The 22,569-nt window shown below is 36.8% G+C and overlaps 3 protein-coding genes across 4 annotated transcripts; 2 read left to right on the top strand and 1 right to left on the bottom strand.

Annotated features, from left to right (window-relative positions):
• The first annotated feature begins 1,532 nt into the window (after positions 1-1,532).
• Positions 1,533-6,225, top strand: LOC116133164. The gene is made up of 4 exons (XM_031418834.1): positions 1,533-2,728; positions 4,932-5,156; positions 5,263-5,816; positions 5,890-6,225. The coding sequence occupies exons 1-4, from the start codon at positions 1,714-1,716 to the stop codon at positions 5,998-6,000; spliced, it is 1,905 nt and encodes a 634-aa protein (XP_031274694.1). The 5' UTR covers positions 1,533-1,713; the 3' UTR covers positions 6,001-6,225.
• Positions 6,226-9,922: 3,697 nt separating this feature from the next.
• On the top strand, positions 9,923-14,130 carry LOC116133178 (trihelix transcription factor GTL1-like). Of its 2 annotated transcripts, none has more exons than XM_031418853.1 (3): positions 9,923-10,934; positions 11,353-13,111; positions 13,283-13,435. In XM_031418853.1, the coding sequence occupies exons 1-3, from the start codon at positions 10,621-10,623 to the stop codon at positions 13,292-13,294; spliced, it is 2,085 nt and encodes a 694-aa protein (XP_031274713.1). In that variant the 5' UTR covers positions 9,923-10,620; the 3' UTR covers positions 13,295-13,435. The 2 variants fall into 2 exon arrangements, with proteins under 2 accessions (XP_031274713.1, XP_031274712.1); XM_031418852.1 differs by having other exon boundaries at positions 9,931-10,934; positions 13,279-14,130.
• Positions 14,131-16,522: 2,392 nt separating this feature from the next.
• Positions 16,523-21,400, bottom strand: LOC116133182 (transmembrane protein 120 homolog). The gene is made up of 9 exons (XM_031418859.1): positions 21,085-21,400; positions 20,902-20,996; positions 20,720-20,824; positions 20,559-20,638; positions 18,553-18,643; positions 18,372-18,479; positions 18,029-18,115; positions 17,152-17,220; positions 16,523-16,971 (listed from the first exon to the last, which is right to left on the bottom strand). The coding sequence occupies exons 1-9, from the start codon at positions 21,365-21,367 to the stop codon at positions 16,843-16,845; spliced, it is 1,047 nt and encodes a 348-aa protein (XP_031274719.1). The 5' UTR covers positions 21,368-21,400; the 3' UTR covers positions 16,523-16,842.
• Positions 21,401-22,569: the final 1,169 nt, after the last annotated feature.

Here is a 22,569-nt window from a genome sequence, read left to right as displayed (position 1 = left end):
AGAGTTGATTCGATCAATTTGAGAAAGCTGAAATCCACGTGTCTCACCCCAAGAAAGCCTACCACGTAAATTAAAGGAGAATTTTTCATTCACCAAACCTACAACCCTCACAACTTCATTCCTCTCTATAGATAATGAATTGTAAAGATGACACACACATCAGCAACCAACCTTTCTCTTTTACCAGGCCCAATCCCCTCCCTTTGAGATTGGTGTCGAAATCTAGCCACTGGCAATAACAATATTCTTCAAATTCTCTTTACCAATTATTATAATTAATTACATTTTTATAAATTAATGTAATGTTTATTTAGATCATTTTTAATCAATTTTAATTATACAAAAATTTATATTTGATATAGCAATATTATTTAACAAATTATAAAACTATATTTTACACAATGTTATGTGAATTTAATAATACAAACACATTAAAGGGCGTTTAAATCATATAATGTTTTATTATAAAATGATATTATATTAACGGAAAAATAAATCATCTTGAAGATTATTGTGAATATTTAAGAAATATGTTTTGTTGGTTCGAATAAATTGGTGAATAATATGCTTTGTTTGGAGGATAATTTGGTAGGCATGTTATATATATTACTAAATTACACTCTTTTTTAAATATTAATATAATATTATTTTTGAATTATCTCTTTTAATCTCCTACATTTAAAATTTTGCTAAAACACCTCAGTCATATAAAACTTTAATTTGTAGCAAAATCACCCCCACCTATCCCAAGCCATTGTCGGCAGTCAACCACCACCGCCAACCGTCATCGGTAGTCGACTGAATGACACACGACTAGCGGTATATGGCCGGTTGTGTGCCGACAGCCATTTCACAACCATATCTTTGGCCGTGAAATGGCCATCGAAACAACTAAATCTGGCCAGAAAAAAGCCTTATTGGCGCATGACCACCTAGATCCCACCGGTCGCGCGCCATTATGACGATTGACGTCGACGACCGACAATGGTCTTGGGTGGCTAGATGTATTTTATTAACTTTTAAACTTTGTTTGTAGCTATAGTGTTTTAACTAATTTCTCAAATGTAGGGCGCTAGATAACTATCATTTGGTAGACATTTGAGAGTAAAATAAAATTAGATTGCCTAATAATCTTTTAAGAACACCCAGGATATCGAATTACCCTCTACATTACCAATAATAAATACTATTTACAATAAAAGATGTCCGTAATATTTTATTACTTACAAACCAAACATCATAATTTTACAAAATAAATAAAGATTACCCTATTATCTTATATGCCTTAATCCAAACACATCCGTTAAGTTTTATTACTTTAAGAAAAAAAATATATTGTTTAATATCATTTATCAATCGTGTACAAAAAGTTATTTTTAATGCAAATTAACATCGTGTATGAATAATTTCAGGTAATTGGGCAAACCGTGATTTCCTAAGAAACTCAATTGAATAAAAGCAAAAGCCTGTGTTGAACAAGGAGGAAAAAAACAAATAGAAAATGAAGAAGGCATTTAAAATTTCAAGGAAGGGTTCCGGATACAACAACGAACAGAGAGCGGAATGCAACTCATTTATGTGTAATCATACATATACCATAAAATCCCAACGGACATCTCTTTTAATATTTGTCCCCATTGCGGTTATAGGTTGGCTTTTCAAAAACACCCTAGAATCTTACAAAACTTATCAAGGAAATGATCGTTGCCAGACATGGTGATAATCTCCTCTTATTGTAACACTACTTCTACTACTATTACTGATACTAATGATCTCCGTTTACTGGAGAAGAATTCATTCCGTTCCCCGCTTCTTCGCTGTCGAAGCCGTCGATCGCGACATAATCGTACTGGTACCGCTATTGTCATCCTCGCTGCACTCCTCCTCTCCACCACGGCTTGGCTATCTCTCGTCTTCTCTGGAACCACTACCCGTTGCTGGCTAAGCTTTAAGAACTGGGAAGCAAGCCCCCATTCTCGTTTTGATTTTCATTCTCATTACAAACCCTCATCCGCATCCTTCCCCTCTCCGCCTCCGCCTCCGCCTCCACCTTCATCCACATCTCGCAATCGCAGTCTGTCTGAGCAGGAACAAGAAGAGGATTTGTCTCTCAAGCACATAGTCTTCGGAATCGCTGGATCCTCTCGCCTCTGGAAACACCGCAAGGAGTTGGTGAGACTGTGGTGGCTTCCTAGTATGCGTGGCCATGTCTGGCTGGACAACATGGTGCCTTCTGAGAAGGACGATCATTCCTTACCTCCTATCATGCTTTCCGAGGACATTTCCCGCTTCCGCTACACCAATCCCACTGGCCATCCTTCTGGACTTCGGATCTCTCGCATTGTCATCGAATGCTTTCGCCTCCGACTACCTAATGTTCGCTGGTTTGTTCTCGGTGATGACGACACCGTTTTCAATGTTGATAATCTTGTTGCTGTTCTTAGCAAGTATAATCCTTCTGAGATGGTTTATATAGGTAGCCCCTCTGAGAGCCACTCTGCTAATACCTATTTTAGTCACTCTATGGCCTTTGGAGGTGGTGGGATTGCCATTAGCTACCCGCTCGCCGAAGCCCTCTCCAAAATTCACGATGATTGTCTTGAGAGATATCCTAAGCTCTATGGAAGTGATGACCGGCTACATGCCTGCATTACCGAACTAGGCATTCCTTTAACTGTAGAGCATGGCTTCCATCAGGTATTGCTGTCTTTAATACTTTGTAGTATGAGTATGACATAGCTGTTTGGAAATAGGATTGAGCAATTTACTTTTTTTTTTTTTTTTTTTTTTTTTTTTTTTTTTTTTTTTTTTNTGTATGAATAATTTCAGGTAATTGGGCAAACCGTGATTTTCTAAGGATCCGTTTGGGAGTTTTATGGTAGCGATTATGAGGGTAAACCATCGTAACAGTTTTGAGGGTAAACTACTGAAACGGTTTTGAGGGGTTTTTAGTAGCGGTTTTTAAAACACCCAACTTGTGTTTGGGAGAGTATTTTCCAACGGTTCTAACAATTTTTTAAAATGATAAATTTACATATATGCCCATAAAAATACTCAAACTTTAACAAGTATTTGAGAGTTTTTTTTTTTTCAATTACCAATACTTAGTATCAAAATTCCTTCCAAGTTTAATTTATTTGTAAGCTCTTTCATTGTATATTATTTAATTCATCACACAATCATTCGAAATCTGTCATTTTAAGAGAATAAATATGCTGCCACAATATTGGACTTCGCAAATTATCAATATAACAGTCGCAACAACATTTCTAAAAAACTGTTTTTTGTTCTTTTCTTTAATCAGTAAAGCAAAGCCATAAAAAACAATCTCTATTTAACAATCTGACAATGATTCAATCAATCACCTAAACGTAAATAGAAAGAATCAAATAAAGGAAAAACCATCTAATTTTGTAAAACAATTGGTAAAGAAATGCAATTAAATTGTATACAGCCTGTAGAGGAGTTTACCAGATTAAAAGAACAAAAAGTTGAAGGGGAAAATGAAGAATAAAAAAAGAAAAACCTTCGTATCTCTAATGAAGGATTAGAAAGTCTAAGATAAAAGATTCAAAAGCATTGTAACAATGATCTAAAAGTTGACGATTGAATGGGGTTTGAAGAAATTTTTAAACCAGCAAATGGATTATTGTATATGAATAATAGTGGAAAGGGGTTTTCTTAGGATAAAAATTTTTAAACCAGCCAAAACACCCTAATTTGGAGTATTTTATAAAACCCTTAAAAATACACTATACTGGTTTTAGAGAATTTTTAAATCAGTCAAAACTAGTCCATAAAAGTCTGGTAAATAATAGGCTTTAAACATTTCAAAAGTAGTCTAATTAAAAATCACTCAAAATCAGTGGAAAAAAAAAAAAAAAAAAAAATAAAAAAAAAAAAAACAAATACCTAAAACGGGCCATCTCCAGGAAACTCAATTGATAAAAGCAAAAGCCTGTGTTGAACAAGGAGGAAAAAAACAAATAGAAAATGGAAGGTATTTAAAATTTCAAGGAAGGGTCCGGATACAACAACGAACAGAGAGCGGAAGTAATCATTTATGTGTAATCATACATATACCATAAATCCCAACGGACATCTCTTTTAATATTTGTCCCCATTGCGGTTATAGGTTGGCTTTTCAAAACACCCTAGAATCTTACAAAACTTATCAAGGAATGATCGTTGCCGACATGGTGATAATCTCTCTTATTGTAACATACTCTTCTACTACTATACTGATACTAATGATCTCCGTTTACTGGAGAAGAATTATTCGTTCCCCGCTTCTTCGCTGTGAAGCGTCGATCGCGACATAATCGCACTGGTACCGCTATTGTCATATCGCTGCCTCACTCCTCTCCTCTACCACCAGGCTTGGTATCTCTGTCTTTCTGAACCACTACCCGTTGCTGGCTAAGCTTTAAGAACTGGGAACAAGCCCCTTTTGTTTTGATTTTCATTCTCATACAACCCTCATCCGCATCCTTCCCCTCTCCCTCCGCTCCGCCTCCACCCTCATCCACATCTCGCAATCGCAGTCTGTCTGAGCAGGAACAAGAAGAGGATTGTCTCTCAAGCACATAGTCTTCGGAATCGCTGGATCCTCTCGCCTCTGGAAACACCGCAAGGAGTGGTGAGACTGTGGTGGCTTCCTAGATGCGGGCCATGTCTGGCTGGACAACATGGTGCCTTCTGAGAAGGACGATCATTCCTTACCCCTCATAGCTTTCGAGGACATTTCCCGCTCCGCTACACCAATCCCACTGGCCATCCTTCTGGACTTCGGATCTCTCGCATTGTCATCGAATGCTTTCGCCTCACTACAAGTTCGCTGGTTTGTTCTCGGTGATGAGACGACACCGTTTTCAATGTTGATAATCTGTTGTGTTCTTAGCAAGTATAATCCTTCTGAATGGTTTATATAGGTAGCCCCTCTGAGAGCCACTCTGCTAATACTATTTTAGTCACTCTATGGCCTTTGGAGGTGGTGGGATTGCCATTAGCTACCCGCTCGCCGAAGCTCTCCAAAATTCACGATGATTGTCTTGAGAGATATCCTAAGCTCTATGGAAGTGATGACCGGCTACATGCCTGCATTACCGAACTAGGCATTCCTTTAACTGTAGAGCATGGCTCCATCAGGTATTGCTGTCTTTAATACTTGTAGTATGAGTTGACATAGCTGTTTGAAATAGGATTGAGCAATTTACTTTTTTTTTTTTTTTTTTTTTGGATTTTTTATTTTTTTGTTGGCAGTGGGGAATATTAGGGGTAATGCTCATGGTCTATTATCCTCTCACCCTATTGCACCATTTGTATCCATTCACCATGTTGAAGCTGTGGATCCTTTTTATCCTGGTTTTACATCTTTGGATAGTTTAAAACTCTTCACCAAAGCCATGAAAACGGATCCCAGGAGCTTTTTACAGCGATCAATTTGCTATGACTGGGCAGGCCGTTATACATTTTCGGTTTCACTTGGTTATGTTGTCCAAGTCTACCCAAACATCGTGCTTCCCCGTGACCTGGACCGCTCTGAGAAGACTTACTCTGCTTGGAACAGAATAAGTAACCGCAATGAATTTGATTTTGACACCAGGGATCCTCATAGATCTATTTGTAAAAAGCCGATTTTATTTTACTTGAAAGATATAGATGGACAAGGCAATGCTACAGTGGGATCGTATGTACGAGCTACAGGAAAAGATTATTTGAAAAGAAAAGTTTTCTGCTTCCCACATTCACCTCCACTGCGTCACATCAAGAACATCCAGGTGTTGGGCCATCCTCCCAGGAAGAATTGGCATTTGGTGTGTTTCTTTCTTTTCTTTCTTTCTGTGATCTCAGTTTCTAATAACTAATGTTTTCAATGCCCTTGGACAGGTACCCCGTCGATTTTGTTGCAAAGTAAACCAAACTGATGATGAAATCCTTAAAATAACGGTTGGCCAGTGTGGGAATGGAGCTTTAAGTTCTGTTACTGATTCTGTGTGAATGCTGGACCGGATGGTGGCTATTGGTCTGAGCACAACTATATAGAATGTGTTTAGTTAAGAAGAAGGGCTCTCAACTACCTTAGTCTTTTTACATTGTTTAGCCATATCGATTTCACCTCTGTTTTGCAACGACCATTAGTCAACTTACATCCAGCATTTTCAAAACACTTGCGTGCAGATTGCAGGTAAGAGTGTGTCATTGCTAATCCTCCGTTTGGAGATACATTCTTTGCCTTCACTTTTTCCTCGGAAGGTAATTACTGTTAAACCAACACCTAACTATTGGAAATTGCTAATGAAATGAGCAACAATATTGGCAGTTTTACAAATTGAAATGCTAAAGTTAATTGTCTTGTACCTTTAAGGTTCTTCTGTTGTTTATACTTTCTGTGTACTCAGTTTGCACTCCTCTGGTTTTCTTTTGTGATTCTTTGTTTTTTTCCTTTTTTCTTTTGGTATTAAAAGGCGAGGAAACGGAAGATTGTGGTGTTCTTTTATGGGGTTTTGTTTGAAAGTTGTCCAGTGGTGTAATTGAATTGAATTTGAAAATTGCTCAAGATGAGTCCAACATAAGGAGCTTTTAGAGTGTAATGCCATTTTCTCGAACAAAATATAACCTGGTGGGTAAATGATTGGGATAGAGTATTGCTATGACTCTATCAAGTACAGGCTTAACCTCAGTACTGATGAATTTTGGTAATAACTGATTTGTGGATTGCCAACATCTTGGCATTTGGATTTATACTGAGCGAAGAAATGGTATTTGGAACATGAAAAAAGTGAATAAAAGTATTTTAGAACCTAAAATAAAGGACAGGAGAGTTTTCTTAGATAGGGGGAATTAGGTTATTAAAATCCTTTCCCCAGTACTCATTGCTGGATTTAGAACCCTTTTCGCCATTTAGGTTTACCCAACATGCATTAGAGTAATGAAAAGACTTGAAAACAATTGGACAATGAGATATATCACTGGCAGAATTCAAGGAAGTCTCTCAAGTAGGTGCATGTCATGTATATAATGCTTTTTATTTTCAAGTATGTAATGAATCTGTGAAAAAATAACTACTAGTCTATCTTGCCATTATTTTTCGGATTGCAACTCTGACAATGATTGTTTGTGTATCCTTTGTGTTTGGAAGTTAGTGAATTTATAAGAAAAAGAAAAGAGATATATTCTTATCCTTGTACATGAATAACAAAAATGATTGCCTGTGATTGATTTTGCTTGTGCCTTAGTTTCTTTTTGGATAAAATTAAGAACAATAGAATTCAGCATACTGTCTGCAAAACATCCACTTAAGGGCATCCATTTTGTGTTCTAATTCAAGCATGAATTAACTAATGGGTCAAGCTACTCTTAACTTAAATTTTTTTTACTAAATGTAATGCTAATTTTGGCCATTGATGTAATGCAATGTGGTGGATGGAGGGAGAAATTAGAGGTAGTTAGGTTTAATGTGAACTTAACATTTTTAACATGATTTAGAATTTGTTATGTGTTTATGTAATATAATCTAGCGGAGCTACGACTTGATGAAGCTTACTTCTTATCTTAGGCTCATTGAGAAAAAGTGTTCTGGTTTTGTCACTTGGGTTGCTTTGACTTAATTTGAGTTGAGTTCGCTCAGCTCATGATTGCGTCCTCAATAGTGTGTGGCCATGATGGGATAATAATAGAACAGAGAAGGCCACTAGACTGAGAGATGATTTTATATCTTTCTAGTGACTACATTTCATATGTACATAAAAGATGACCTTCGAAAAAAAATACTAGATTTATCACTCTGCCATGACTTATATGATTCTGTACGGATTTTCTTATATGAGTCAACATTGAGGGGATGTTTGTCGTATATCACAACTTAAAAATTGTTGTACTTTAATTTAGATGGCATATTTGAAGTTTAATTTGACTATACAGTATGCCTGATATATGAATGCTTTTGAAAGTTAATAAGTTGATGTCTTAGAGCTTGGGTAGAATCGTGATGTAGATAACTCAAATTGCTTATGGGTGTTTAATTTCTATATCCCTGGGTAACATAAATGGATAATTGCACATTATATACAAATAGTATTATCGTTTGTTTGCCCTTGTGATTTTACTTCGTGTTTATTGCTTCTAAGTCTGTTAACAACTTGGTGGCTTCTGTACCAATTTGATTGACATAAACAGAAGGTGATGATATTGAAGTTAATGATGAACATGATATTGAGGGCCGAGTAAACTTCCAAAAGGGCAAGAGAGATTCTTTGCGAGACTTGCATCAAAAGACTTGTGGCACTAATATGAATAAGCCACTTAAAAACTTGTAGATGCACGTTGTTTGAAGTGGTGAAAGAGTGTTGGAACAAATAGATCCTCAGTGTAAGTTGGTTTTAAAAAGGCGAAGTTGTAGTTGGAGAGCACATTAGACCTGGCCATTGCAACAGTGACTGGATCAAAACGAGGGAGGTTTCAGAAAAACATCACTTTGCCTTGGATATATGGTCAAACCTTATATGCTTAATCAAAGTGGGCCTTTTGGCAATGTCGGGCCTACTATTTGAAAGTGATCGGGACTGGGTTTCTAATATTTGTCTTTTGATATTTTTTTGTTTAATAGAAATTTGATAAAAAAGTTTATTTAGATTGAAGTGTTTAATTCTTGGTTGGCTCCTTCTTCCATGCTTGACCCAAAAAAAAAAAAAAAAAAAAAAAAAAAAAAAAACTTAAAACGATGTTTCAAGGATTGAAGGAATTATTGTTTGATAAAAGTATAATTGTAGAAATGTAGAATAGGCTTGGTATGCACAATCATGATGGCCGGGCATTTTTGCAAGATAATCTCTTTCTTCATAAAGTACAAAAATGGCGATGAACATTTTCTTGCTTATATTTCCCCTATTTTGTTTCTCTGGATGTCCTTTTACACACAACCTCACTATTTCACTGAAAATTGGAATCATAAGTAACCCACGCAATCCGCTCGCTTGCCGTATTACATGATATTTGCGAGCTTAACATATGACCAATTTGAGACCATTGTTTTGGTACATTTAGATATATAAATGTATTGACAATCTGTATGAGTAAAAAGAAAGATTAGAGGAATTGAAATGAATAGAATAGAATAGAGGAAGAGGAAATGAAAATGAAGCAAGAGGCATGTCACCGATTTGGCATAGCATAATGGGTAGATGCCTGGCAGTTGGGGGGTTCACAAATCCGGGAGAAACGCCACGCACGTTCTTACCACCTCATTTGTTGCCCCTCTACAGCTGTACCAATCTGTTCTTGTCCCTCCCTTTCTTCCATTTCATTACGATATTTTCCATTTTTGTGTGTTTAAACGCCTTTAGTTGTCTTTAATTATTATAATATTATTGTTATTCAATTACTACCGCAATCAAGTTTTAATTACACACCGTTATAATAACCTACGCCCCATCACATGGAACTTATTAAGCTGTCAGATGGGACCGACAAACTTTTTTTTTTTTTTTTTTTTTTTTAACTAAAGTCATCAACTGACTGCCACTACGCCCCCCCTTCTCGTGTGTGTAATTGGAGCGTGACTGGTATGTATCGATTGCGATTAAAATTCTAGATGTAGATCTTACTTGTTTCTTTTCCTTTCTAAGCCCTTTGGTTAACTTTTAACTCTAGTTAAGTTGGAGCCTACTATTCTGATTCCTTTCTCAATTTTTAATATCCCAATCCTCTCCACCACGTCTTTAGACTTGAACATTATTGAACTCCAAAACTAAGAGAGTATGCACCTGGATTTTTATCAAGAGATCCTCAAGAAATAAAATTTAAATATTTCTGTATGTATAATAAAATATAAATTAATGGAAGAAATGTTGGTAAAAGTGGTTTTAACAATTATTAGCACAAAGTGAGACCGCTGACAACACAGCATCTCCTTGTTTTTCATTTCACTTCCCCTTTTCTCTCTCTTAATCATCACACCCTCAAAATCGTCATCTCCATTCATTTTTCTCTCTCTCTCTCTCCACAACTTTCTCTTTTTACTCTGTCAATTTTGCAGTACAGTGCAGTGCAGCGCGCAGTTGATGATGATGATTATGCCCTTCTGCTTATCTTCTCTTTCTTCTTTACTGCTGGCTTTCTATATGTTTTTCCTTTTCATGATTTTGCCAGATTAGTATATATTTATTTAATAACTAAAAAGGAATTTAATCTAAATCAGGAGGAGAGCACTAACTCGTAGGAATTCTCTTGCTAGCTTTCAATCTTTCCAGTTGTCTACTGTTCCGTCTTTCTTCTTCTTCTTTTTTATATATATATTTTTTTTTGTTGGTTAAATCATTCTTTTAAACATCTTTCGCCAAACTTCTCTTCTCTTACTCTTTATCTCTCACAACCTGTCGTATCTCGCTTCAATCTCCCATTCCCCTTCAAACCAACCTCCCTCCCTAGCTAAGCTAGCGGTTAAACAAGAGTGAGGGAAGGAAGGTGATACAAGTTTTGTAAATTATTTCATATTAAAAGAGATGGTGATGCACATAAAAAGCCAAGGAATTTAATTTGTTAGAGAAGTGGTGTGGAGGTTATCGTTGATAAATAGAAAGAAAGTATGCGCAAGGAGTGGCTCCATCTCAATACGCGGAGATGACTCCTGCTGCAGCTGGAGCTGCAACTACAACTACAACCTCACACATGGGGCAGCAGCCAGTAGAATCAGCTTCACCAATTAGCAGCCGACCACCTAGTAATTTGGATGAACTTATAAGACTTTCTTCTGCTGGTGGTGGTGGTGGTGGTGGAGGAGATGAGGATACAGAAGGCGATCGGGCAGGAGGTGTTGCGAGCGGCAACAGGTGGCCTCGTCAAGAAACACTAGCACTTCTCAATATTAGGTCTGATATGGATGCGGCCTTCCGTGATGCCACCATTAAAGGTCCTCTCTGGGAAGATGTCTCCAGGTATAATCATTATAATATTACTTTTTTAAATTTTTATATTTCTTATTTGCTTAATTAAAACTTCTCTTCTCGAGATCTCTCAATTTCATTTTGCACACAAAACACAAACGCACATGCCTTCTATCTCTTTCCGTCACGACTCACGAGTAGGGCATCTTTTCTATCTTTCTTTCTACCTATTTACAAGTGGCCCAGATCTGCTGCATGTATTCTATCCAATCCCCTCTTACCTTCTTTCTATTTTTATCATTTATTTAATCTATATCTAATTTTGAAAATCCCGAGACAAATTCTTTCAATTTTCCAAGACCACCGCCACTATCTACTTTTTCATATTAATTAAATCCGATCCATCTTCTTGATTTTGGTTACAAGGGCGGAGAAAACGTTTATAATTTGCCATTACCGTTGATGACAGGAAACTAGCAGAGTTGGGATATAAACGTAGTGCCAAGAAATGCAAAGAAAAATTTGAGAACGTTCACAAGTACTATAAGCGAACAAAGGAAGGAAGAGCTGGTCGTCAAGATGGTAAAAGTTACAAATTTTTCAGCCAGCTCGAGGCTCTTCATACAACCACTGCCACCACCAGTAACGTGTCAGCTTCCTTATCAATGCCAGTGACAACTGTCACCACCACCTCCTCCAACACAATCACTTTAGATGTTGCTCCTGTCTCAATAGGGATCCCCATCCCCATCTCTTCATCTGTTAGAATTCCAACTATCGCTCCTATGTCTTCCTCTATATTTCCTCCCAATCTCAGTGCACCCACCATCAACGTTCCTGGATCTACTACTACGGCACCCCCACCACTACCACCTCAAACTGCAACTGCTACCACAACCGCCACTCCTGTCCCGATCAGCTTTTCATCTGATAGTTCTTCTTCCCCAGAAACTGAAGATGATGATGATGATGATGATGAAGACGATATCGACTTCCAAGGACAGCCATCAAATACTGCTGGTAGCAGCCGCAAACGAAAAAGACAATCATCCAGTAGTACTAACAGGATGATGGAGTTCTTTGAGAGTCTAATGAAACAGGTAATGCAAAAGCAGGAGACCATGCAGCAAAGGTTCTTGGAGGTGATAGAGAAGAGAGAGCAAGATAGGATGATAAGAGAAGAAGCTTGGAAGAGGCAAGAGATGACAAGATTGGCTCGTGAGCACGAGCTTATGGCCCAAGAGAGAGCCATCTCTGCTTCCAGGGATGCTGCCATCATTTCCTTTTTGCAGAAAATTACTGGTCAGACCATTCAATTGCCTTCTGCTGCTCCGCCACCTCCACCACCGGCACCAGCACCAGCACCGGCGCCTGTAGTAGTTGCACCAGCAATCCCTGTCCCAACACCAACACTATCTCATCTGCCACTATCGATACCACACGAACAACGAGATCAACAACCCCAACGACGACATCAACATCAACATCAACATCAACATCAACATCAACAGCAACAGCAACAACATCAGTCCCAACATGCTGAAGCTTTGAGGCATCAACCGGCCTCCACTTCCTTACCTTCTTCTGAAGTAGTCATCGCAATTCCCGAACAACAGGTACCACCGCAGCCACAGGAGATTAGCGGCAGTGGAAACTTTGAACCCACTTCCTCAAGATGGCCAAAAGTAGAAGTTCTTGCACTTATAAAGTTAAGGAGTGGACTTGAACCCCGGTACCAAGAAGCTGGGCCTAAGGGACCTCTTTGGGAAGAAATCTCCGCAGGAATGCAGCGGATGGGTTATAAGAGGAGTGCCAAGAGATGCAAGGAAAAGTGGGAGAATATTAACAAGTACTTCAAGAAGGTCAAAGAAAGTAACAAGAAACGCCCTGAAGATGCCAAAACCTGCCCCTACTTCCACGAGCTCGATGCACTCTACCGGAAAAAGATAATCGGCAGCTCAAGTGGCACTAGTAGCTTTAGTAGTCAGAATAGACCAGAAGAACTACAGCCAGAAGTACAGCATCAGCAGGAAAGCATCAAATTGGATCCAGTCCCACCAGCAAATCTCCAAGAGAGCGGTAATGTTCCAACTGTAATGCCGCCACTACAAGTGACGCAAGCTTCTGAATCAGTTAAGCAAAATGTAGCAAATGTCGATGCACAAGCAAGTAATATAGGTTTGGCAAGTAGCCTCTTTGGAGAAGGAAATGGAGGATCATCAAAGAAGGTAAAAGTTATTTTCTTTTTTAATTTTTAATAATTCAAAATAAATGGAAAAAAGTCTTTATCATATCCTTTTTTATACAGAATTAAATAATTAACTAATATTGCCATGGTCATTTCTCACCACATGGATCTTTTTGATGCCTATTGATTCTTGTTTTCATATTGAAGCCAGAAGACATTGTGAAGGAGCTGATGAACCAGAAGGAGATGCAACAGCAACAGCGAGCGCCGTCCATAATGGATGATTTTGATAAATACAGTGACAGCGAGAATATGGAGCAAGAGGAAGATGATGAGGATGAGGATGATGATGATGATGATGATGATGAGGATTTAGAAGAGAGGAAGATAGGTTATAAAGTAGAATTTGAGAGGCAAAAAGCAAACACATCAAACGGGGGAGGAAATGGGACACCCTCTTTCTTGGCGGTAGTTCAATAATATTAAAATTCGGGGGAGGAGGATTGCAGGTTGGTGGGGTTCGTTCTTCATCACCAAAATGTACCATATGTACCTTTTTGTTCAGAAGCCTAACAATTCAGTTGCAAGCCTCATAACTAAATTAATTCTTCCTATTTTTTCTTCTTTCTCATATCTTTTCTTTTTAAAATTTCTTTCTTTCATGTTCATCCATGCTACCACATCTTCTTCTCGTCATCGTCATAGTCATCGTCATCGCCATCGTCATCATCACCCTCCTCTTCTTTTTCTACTTGTTGAGCAATACAGGTTTTAAGATGGGGAGGGTGGGGTGGCAATTGGTTTCACATTTTGAATTTATTGATTTGTTGGAGAATAAAGAACCGTTGCAAAGGCACGGAAGGGATTGAATGAAGAGAAACAAAATAAGCTTGCCCAGCAGCATAATCATCCAAACGTAGAGTGGAAAAGATAGAGAGAAACACAGACCGACGGAGAAGCAGAAGTCGTTTGTTTCAGTATTTCTTTTGATATTAATTCTTTGTTACTTGCTTTGTTTTGAATTAATAATATGAATGAAAGAATCTGTGTTTTCCATAATGTCATCTTCTTTTACGTTGTAATAGTGACCCGTGATTGGCGAACTACTGGATGTCAGCCTTATAAAATCTCCTTTAGGTTAAACATATTATAACTTAAAAAGGATTGATCATCTTAAAATTTAGATGAAAACAAATAAATGACAATAATTACAAGGCACGATAGATAGAGTGAGTGGATTTTGAAAAGAAGGAAATTAACTGTGTAAAAATACAAGGCATTCCTCCAAGTTATGTATATATCTTCCATTTCATTTATCTTTGCATAGCATTTGCAATATTTCATTTCAGGCTTATTCATTGTATACCCAGATGTGTAGAGGTATAAGAAAGAAAGGTGGATTAAATACAAACTGTTTTAATGAAGAAATTATGGATGAGTATTTCATACAAATGAAAGAATGGGAAGAGGAGAGATATACATTGTCGTGTGTATATATATATATATATACTAGGGGGAAAATGTAAATGGAAATGGAGTCCACTTACAACAGCAATGCCAACTAGCAATGGAAATGCAACATGGGGTTCTATCTATAACGCAATTATGTTCCACTTACATAGCCCTACCCATGTGCCTTCCTCCCAAATCCCATACATACTCTCCCACTTGTTACTTTCCTTTCCTTTTCTTCCTTTATTGCTGTGAGTGCTGCTCATTTATTCAGCCCCCCTTTCTTTTTATTTATTTATGCATGTACTCTACTCCTTTTTATTTATTTATTTTATATAAATATACTACCTTAATTCATCTGTAAGAGGTGCATCAAGCACAAGCACATGGTTTTGGTTGCCGGATTTGCACTTCAGTTAACTCACAGTCTCTACTTGTAAACTAACCATTTTAATTGTAAAGAGGAACCGGATGGTGTAGTGGACTGGAGCATATTATAATAATATGCATCTATTCCAATTTTAAAAATATAATACTGAATTATATACTATTAGCATCAGCATCAGCATCAGCATCTCATTCTTACAGGATTTTCCATCCACAAACCCATAAAGTACATTGTCTCATCACATTCACCTCATAAATTTTCCATCCATCAACTACCTCTCTTTCGAATCAACTTCACTTGTTAACGAAATACTATCTACAATGTTCAAACAACTGCAAATTCACACAGGTAACTTCAAGTAATTCTTCTCAATTCCCAACTGCTACAATCTCTGATTCCCAACTTAATTTCATCCCTTCAATAACTTAACACCTCGATTCTGTAACCCACTGAGCTAACTGTTTCCGTACCCAGGATTCTCTTGTTTTCACTTAATTGACATGTTTATTTAATCGTTAGCTTACCCATGGTTGACTATCATTGACCGACAAAACCTTCATTATTTTTAAACATTAAACTTGCAATTAATCAACACCATTCCAACCAAGCAATAATAGAGGAATCTCTTTAGGCTGCGTTTCGTCTGGGGTGATATAAGATTAATCTTGTAATCTTTATTTAATTTTCAAGATTCTCTTGTTTGGTTGTTAAATAATAAAATATTACGTAATTTTTTATTGTAAATAGTATTTACTATTGGTAATATTAGGGGTAATTAGATTATCTTACCAAAGAGTGTTAATATAAGATTACTAAGGTAATCTTAATTTTGATCATATTTTACCCTTAACCTTTTATCATTTCAGACACATTTGCTCTTATATGTCTACCAAATAACAATTACCCAGACCCCCTATATTTGAGAATTTAGCTAAAACACCCCAGCTATAAAAAGTTTAAAAGTTAATAAAATACCCCCAACCACCCAAGACCATCGTCGGTTGCTAGCCACCACCACTGGCCGCCGACAAAAGTGGTCATATTGACACAAGACCGACGGGATCTTGCCGCTCCTATGCTGGTAAGGATGTTTCCGACCATGAAACGCCAAAAGGCCAGATCTTTGGCCGTTTCACATTCACGACTAAATGTAGATCCATGGCCAAATTAGGCCTTACTGGCGCACGATCACCCAGATTCGACCGATCATGCGCCATTACGACGGCTGGTGGCAGTGGTGGTTAACTGCCGGCAATGGCTTGGGGTGGATGGGGGTGATTTTGCTACAAATTAAAGTTTTATATGGTTGAGATATTTTAGCAAAATTTCAAATATAAGAGGTTAAAAGAAATAATTTAAAAATTAATATTATATTATTATTTAAAAAATGAGGACAATTTAGTAATCTATATAACATACCCACTCATTTATTCTCTCAACCAAACAAATTATTGTAACATACCTACTAATTTATTCTAACCAACCAAACACATTTCTCTAAAGATTCCCTAGCAACTCCCTTCCTCCTCCTTCCTCTTCCTGCCCCTGCCCCCCCCCCCAAAATGTTTGGCCTAAAGATGCATACAGCCTAACAAGTCTCTCAGCCAAAAATAAAAAAACAATAAAAATCAAAGAAACTCAACTAAATATTCAACAATTTGGTTTCTTTTGGCACAATTTAAGAAATTTGAAAGGCTCTCCACTTCAAACTGCACCTAAGAGGACTGCATGATATTGGAATAGTGCCATATTGATCATGGCCAGTTGATTTTATGCTCTTAGGGTCACTTCATGTTGTGGCACAAATATTTAAACATGTATTCATATAAGGTAAAAAGTAAGTTAAAAGTGAAAACATCTTTGAAACCCAATTCCAAAACTGAGATCCTACAATAGCTCTGGTAAGATTTAACCTAAAACTTAGGGATGCTCTACAACTCCTGCTTGCTCTTACTTCTTTTCATTTTTGCTTTAAACCTGGACTTTGCCATGAGCGTCTGTACTGTATTTATGAAGTTCCCAACTGCCATTACAACCAAAAGGACCCCACAAAAAATTACCTGCCAAAAACAATTTTCCATCACCAATATTGTTATGACATAAATGCAACCATGTCAACTTTCATTTTAATTTAATATCATACTATCCTTTTAACCTATAAACAAAGGAAGATGTTCCACATGACACAAGTGAACAAAAATATATATATAATAATAATAATAATATTTTGAATAACCAACCTGCCATTCAGATACGACCCCATCCAATGCAGTCCTAAGCAGCAGTAATCCAACATATGCCTCAAAACCCTAACATCAAATTCATAAACATAAAGAAAACAATAAGTTGAAATCAGGTCACTGTGACAACTTCAAAGAAGTCAAATCCCAGATGCAAACCAAATTTATTGACTAATTTCATTAAAATTGAGGAAGTACAGGGAAAGGATGCTTCATGCTAAACTGGAAAGAGCACAAAATAACCAAGAAGCACTTATACAAAATGCTCGAAGAATATCAAACTCAAATGACTCATGCTCCTTGCAGTGACACTAAATTCAGTATACACAAAAGAGCACACATACACAATAGAACAAAGAAGAATCTATACAAAGTTCTCAAAGAATATCAACTATGATCCTTGCAGGGACACTGAAACCAGTAAAAAGGTTGAGTAAGAACTTAAGAGAAAAGAAGCTGCAACTGGTTTGAATCTTGAAGGAAAAGAAACCAATATTTAAATTTCTCTGTGTAAAATTTTACACAACTGAAACCAGCAATCTACACACAAGTAGATAGAATTTACAGTCTCTCAAAGTTCTGCACTTGTGTAGTAAGTCACTAAACATGGAAAACCACTAAACTTAAAGGCATGCTTCTGTTTCTAACACACCACACAGTTACATGTGATAGAGTGCTGGTCATGAAATGACACCTTTCTCTGGAAACAAAAAAGGCTACAAAGGAGTGATCTTAAAATTTCGTTGATGCAAACAAATAATCAATGAAGGGCATTAATTTGTAAAATATTATTTTAAGAGGATAAAAACTTTTAAGGCAATTGTTACATAGGTAAATTTGTACAATAACTAGTAATCACAAAAATAGCTTGAATCACCTGCAAAATGAAAAGCATTGGACACAAGAGCCATAGTTGGCCATCTACACCAGCTGTTTCTCCCCAAACAACATCCATTCTCTTGGCCTGAATAAAAAAGGAAATATATTTAAGAACTCTAATCGAAAATTATGCATTTAAAACTGGGGCATTCTATATCCTGTTCAATTCGGACTAAAATAGGAGACATAATATTTATATCAACAATGATAGGGGAGATCCTAAAAGAACGAAGACAGGCAAAAAGGGATCAAGAATTCATAAATGACATAATCAATGTAAACCAAAGAATGATAAAGCAAAAATAAAATCTGCAATGCATAAAGTAATTTTGTCAAGACACCTTTCCCAATGCAATACGAGTATAGAGTCTCTGGCGTTGATATCTGTTTTGGAGAAGCATGGAAACTCCTTGCATCATAGCCCATTGAAGGAAAAGTTGAACCCCTCTCTGTACAATGTTTATCTAAATTTTAATCAAACAGACTAAAAATATAATCAGCAGGTAATGGAGTAAGTGTAACCTGCTTTTGTGCACAATTTGGCTGTCCTTTAATCTCCCACGTGAGACTAACAAGGGCCATAAGCATAGCACAGTAATGATGGTAAACCCACCTGCATAAGTATATTCAGTATCTTTGCTGAAATAGTCTGCAATTTCAGGGATGAAATTAATAAAATAAGCAAGCTTGTATGCCAAAGATTGTCCATTTTGATAAAAATTTCATTTCCATTAATCTTCAATAATGAGTACATTAGAACCAAGAGAGGGATGCATATACACAACAAACAACAAAAGTTTAAAAAATTAGATAGTACACTATTGTAGATACAATTCATCAAATACAGGTAGAGAGTACCACTTGAGGCTATAATCTGGTTCATCTTCCACACTTGTTTTGTTTGTTATATGCTTACTCTTGTTCTACACATACTTAAGATTGGGAAATGGGCAAACAAATTTTAAGAACAGGGAAAATAAAGTAAAAAAAGAAACTCAAAAATCTTTTTCTTATCTGAATTGCTGAGATAACATAGCAGCAAGACAACAGGGTGACAACAAGGAAATTAACAACCTTCAGATTAAAATTTAGGGAAAATAAGGAAGAAGAGAAGTGGATGCTGGTATTAAGTTTTAGCTTCAAGAACTTCCAGTTTATGGAGATAAATTGCATCAGTGAGGTTGCTTTTACATAAAGTAATTCCTTAGTAGATTCTCATATTTGAAAGCTCTTTAGACCACAAAGAAGAAGAAACAATAAAAAGGGTGAACTACAAGTTAGTATCAACTGAGAATGGTGATTGTTCTCTTATAAATTCCTACCTTTCATGATCTTATATTGCCATATGTCTCGACCAATTAAGTGAAACAGACCATAATCTAGATAAATATGGTGACATAAATTACCACAATCATCAACATATGTTGGTAATTTTCCATGATGTGCTTAAGGTTCCAAATGGCATAACAAGTCATTCTTGGAGGTTTCAAGGTCATCTAGCGCTCATGATTCAAAAAGTATTATCGTGATTTCCCCCTAACAACCCTGAAAAGCCTCAAAACTTTAATGCTATGGCAATATGTAGGATTTGAGAAGGGTTTCCTATTTATTTACTTTATTCACTTATTTTATATATTATCATTATCATTTATTAACTTTTAGGGGACGGGGGAAGGAGTGTATAATAGGCACAGTGACTACAACAATAACGACTAGCTTGCAAAAAAGTGGCCAACTTATTGTCATCATCAACATTGATAAGATCTGATGACAATTTGCAGCTCTTCATTTATCCATATTGCATGGCACAAAACGGAGGACGAAAGCCAGCCTCAACTGTTTCTTCCCTCATCAAGTCATAAACTGATCCATCAATCATGTGCAATCCCAAACTAATTTATAAGTCCTGTCTCTTGGAGACAAATTCTTTCAAATGTGTATGCTAGGACTATCAGGATGGTTTATCTTAAACTTGAGTTGGAAGTCATAAGATTCCATAATTAGCATCAAGATGTAAAATCTAGATAAAAAGGTACATGTCACAAATGTTACTATGTGGATAATATAAAAACAAAAAGACATAAAAGGAAAAACAGAAAAGATGATGAAGAAATAAAACCTTCACAGAAAATATTACAATAAAACTTATGAACAACATCTTTTATTTGCATCCTCTGTTCATGAGCTCAATCTTCTCAATTTCATAAGTGTCATCTCACGAAGATGTTAGTGAACATAACCACAAGTTTTGTTCAACATTATGAAAATAATACAATTATTTAATAGCTAGATGTAATTAGATTTAGGAAAAGGAAGAGGCAGGAACCCGGTTATACTGATATAAATTTGAACTGAGGCAGAAGTCACCATTCAAAATAATTCTTGGTATTTGATTGTACTATATATATTTATGATGATGAACATGATGAAACCTATAATGAAATTGGGTTGGTGTCGTCAAGTACAGAAAAGATAATACACATATAGGAGCAGAATAAGATGAATTATTATTGAAAAAGGCAATATACCAGGGGCGAATGTCACTTCCATTGAGTCTCAAAATGTTCTCTCGCAAAGCCAAACCAGTATAGAGGAACAAGAGCCATGCCTAAGAAAGAATATGGCGAATGGGCAATGTTAAGAGATTAAAAATAGCATTTAAAACAAGAAGAAAACAAAAGAGCATTACCTGATAGAGTTGAACAGGAAATGCAGGCAAGCATCCATCCCAGATCCAGGATCTTAATATAAGAAGCGTGGAGGGAAATAGAAGAAAAAGAAGGGCAGTCCTATCCTGCTCCACCCACAAGCAACTTATATAACAAACAATCAAATTGAAAACAAAGGAAAGGCATAGAATCAGACACATACCCTGTAAGCGTTGTACTCCTCTTTAACCTTCAATTGGACATCTTTGCGGGAGGCTCGAACATTAATTGGACCAATAAACATTCTAAGAAAACCACCTAAGCAAGAAGAGAAGAGAAGAGGAAGAAATAAATAAATTAAATAGAGATATGTAATAGAAAAGAAAACAGTGAAAAAGAAAAATACCCTCTGCTTTGGTTGGAAGGAAAGCAGAAGCATCGCCATCATATATCAAACATGTAGCTCTCTGTAAATCTTCTTCGAGCTTGTCAACCAACTTGGAATCAAAATTGTTGGAATGAAGTAAAGAACGCAAGCGGCGAATATTAGAATCCAAAGAAAGAGCACGCTGTCTTAAAGATTGTTCTTCACCCGATGTTCGATTAATAAGAGAAGCAGCCGAATCATGCAACTCTTTAGCCTCTTCGACAACCCTTTCAACTTCCTCTTCAACCTCCCTTAGAGCCATCGGATTTTTTTTTTTTTTTTTTTTTTTTTTTAAATCTAATTATAAAACAAAGCAAACTACCCAATCCCAATCCCAATTCCAATCCCACCGATCTCACTATAAACTAGGTTGTGCTTTCCTTGTCTTTTTGGTAACATAACCCCCCAATTCAATTCCTTGGACCCAAAAACTTCTGCCCTCATTCAACCTTTTTGTTATTAATGTTATTAAGAGTAGACGACATGTGCCCACCCAAAGTTTCGCGTACTGACAAGTTCCCACCCCTGATTTCATAAATTCCAGATTCCCACCCAAAGACCAACACTGTTAGCAATTGCTAGGTTATGACCCAAGGGCAGAGGATGTTATTACTATATAGTCCTTGACAAATAAATTAATAAATTATTTTTAACCCCCAAATTAATAGAATTAGAAAATAACATCTTACTTTTAAATTATTTCAAACCTTCACATTATCCCATCTCCAACCAACCAACCTAGCCACTGCCACTGCCGCCACCTAGCCACTACCGAACACTAGGGTGCGTTTAGTGTAGTATTTTGGATAGGATTTTGAGGATAGTATTGGATTGTTGGATAGGGGAGTATTACAAGGTAAATTTAAAAAATTTATGAAAAAGCCCTTAGGTTTACTAATTTAATTAAAGACCCTACTATATAAAATGACAAAAACACCCCCACCACCTGTAGTGTCAGATTCCGACCGCCATCGCTGGAATCTGGCCGGAAAATTTCGTTATGGCACAAACCGATCGGATTTATGCTGTAACGCATCATTATGGCCTTTTCCGACCAGATCCACCACGGATCTGGCCGGAAAAGGCCAGATCTACGGCCTGTTATGGCCGTCGACGGTCGGAAAGGCCAAAACGACGGCCATCTTTGGCCGTTAGCGATGGCCAAAGATGTGGCCGTCGTTTTCGGTCAACGATGGCCATTTCTTTAGCTGTCGTTGACGGCCAGATCGGTGTAATTCCAGCCATTTATGGTCGGAATTTAGGCCGTTGTATAGATTCTGGCTATCACCGGCGATGGTTACCGGAATCTGACAAGTTGGGTTGATGGGGGTGTTTTTGTTAATTTTAAAAAAAATTCAGGGGGTATTTAGTGAAATTAATAACCTTATGAGGTCTAAAAGTAATTAAAAAAATAAGATAATATTTTTGGAATAGTGTGTCAAACATTATTTGGAGAATAGGATT

This window comes from Pistacia vera, unplaced genomic scaffold (genome assembly GCF_008641045.1).
Source record: "Pistacia vera cultivar Batoury unplaced genomic scaffold, PisVer_v2 Contig266, whole genome shotgun sequence".
Taxonomy (NCBI): Eukaryota; Viridiplantae; Streptophyta; class Magnoliopsida; order Sapindales; family Anacardiaceae; genus Pistacia; species Pistacia vera.
This window is presented reverse-complemented; position numbering and strand designations above follow the sequence as displayed.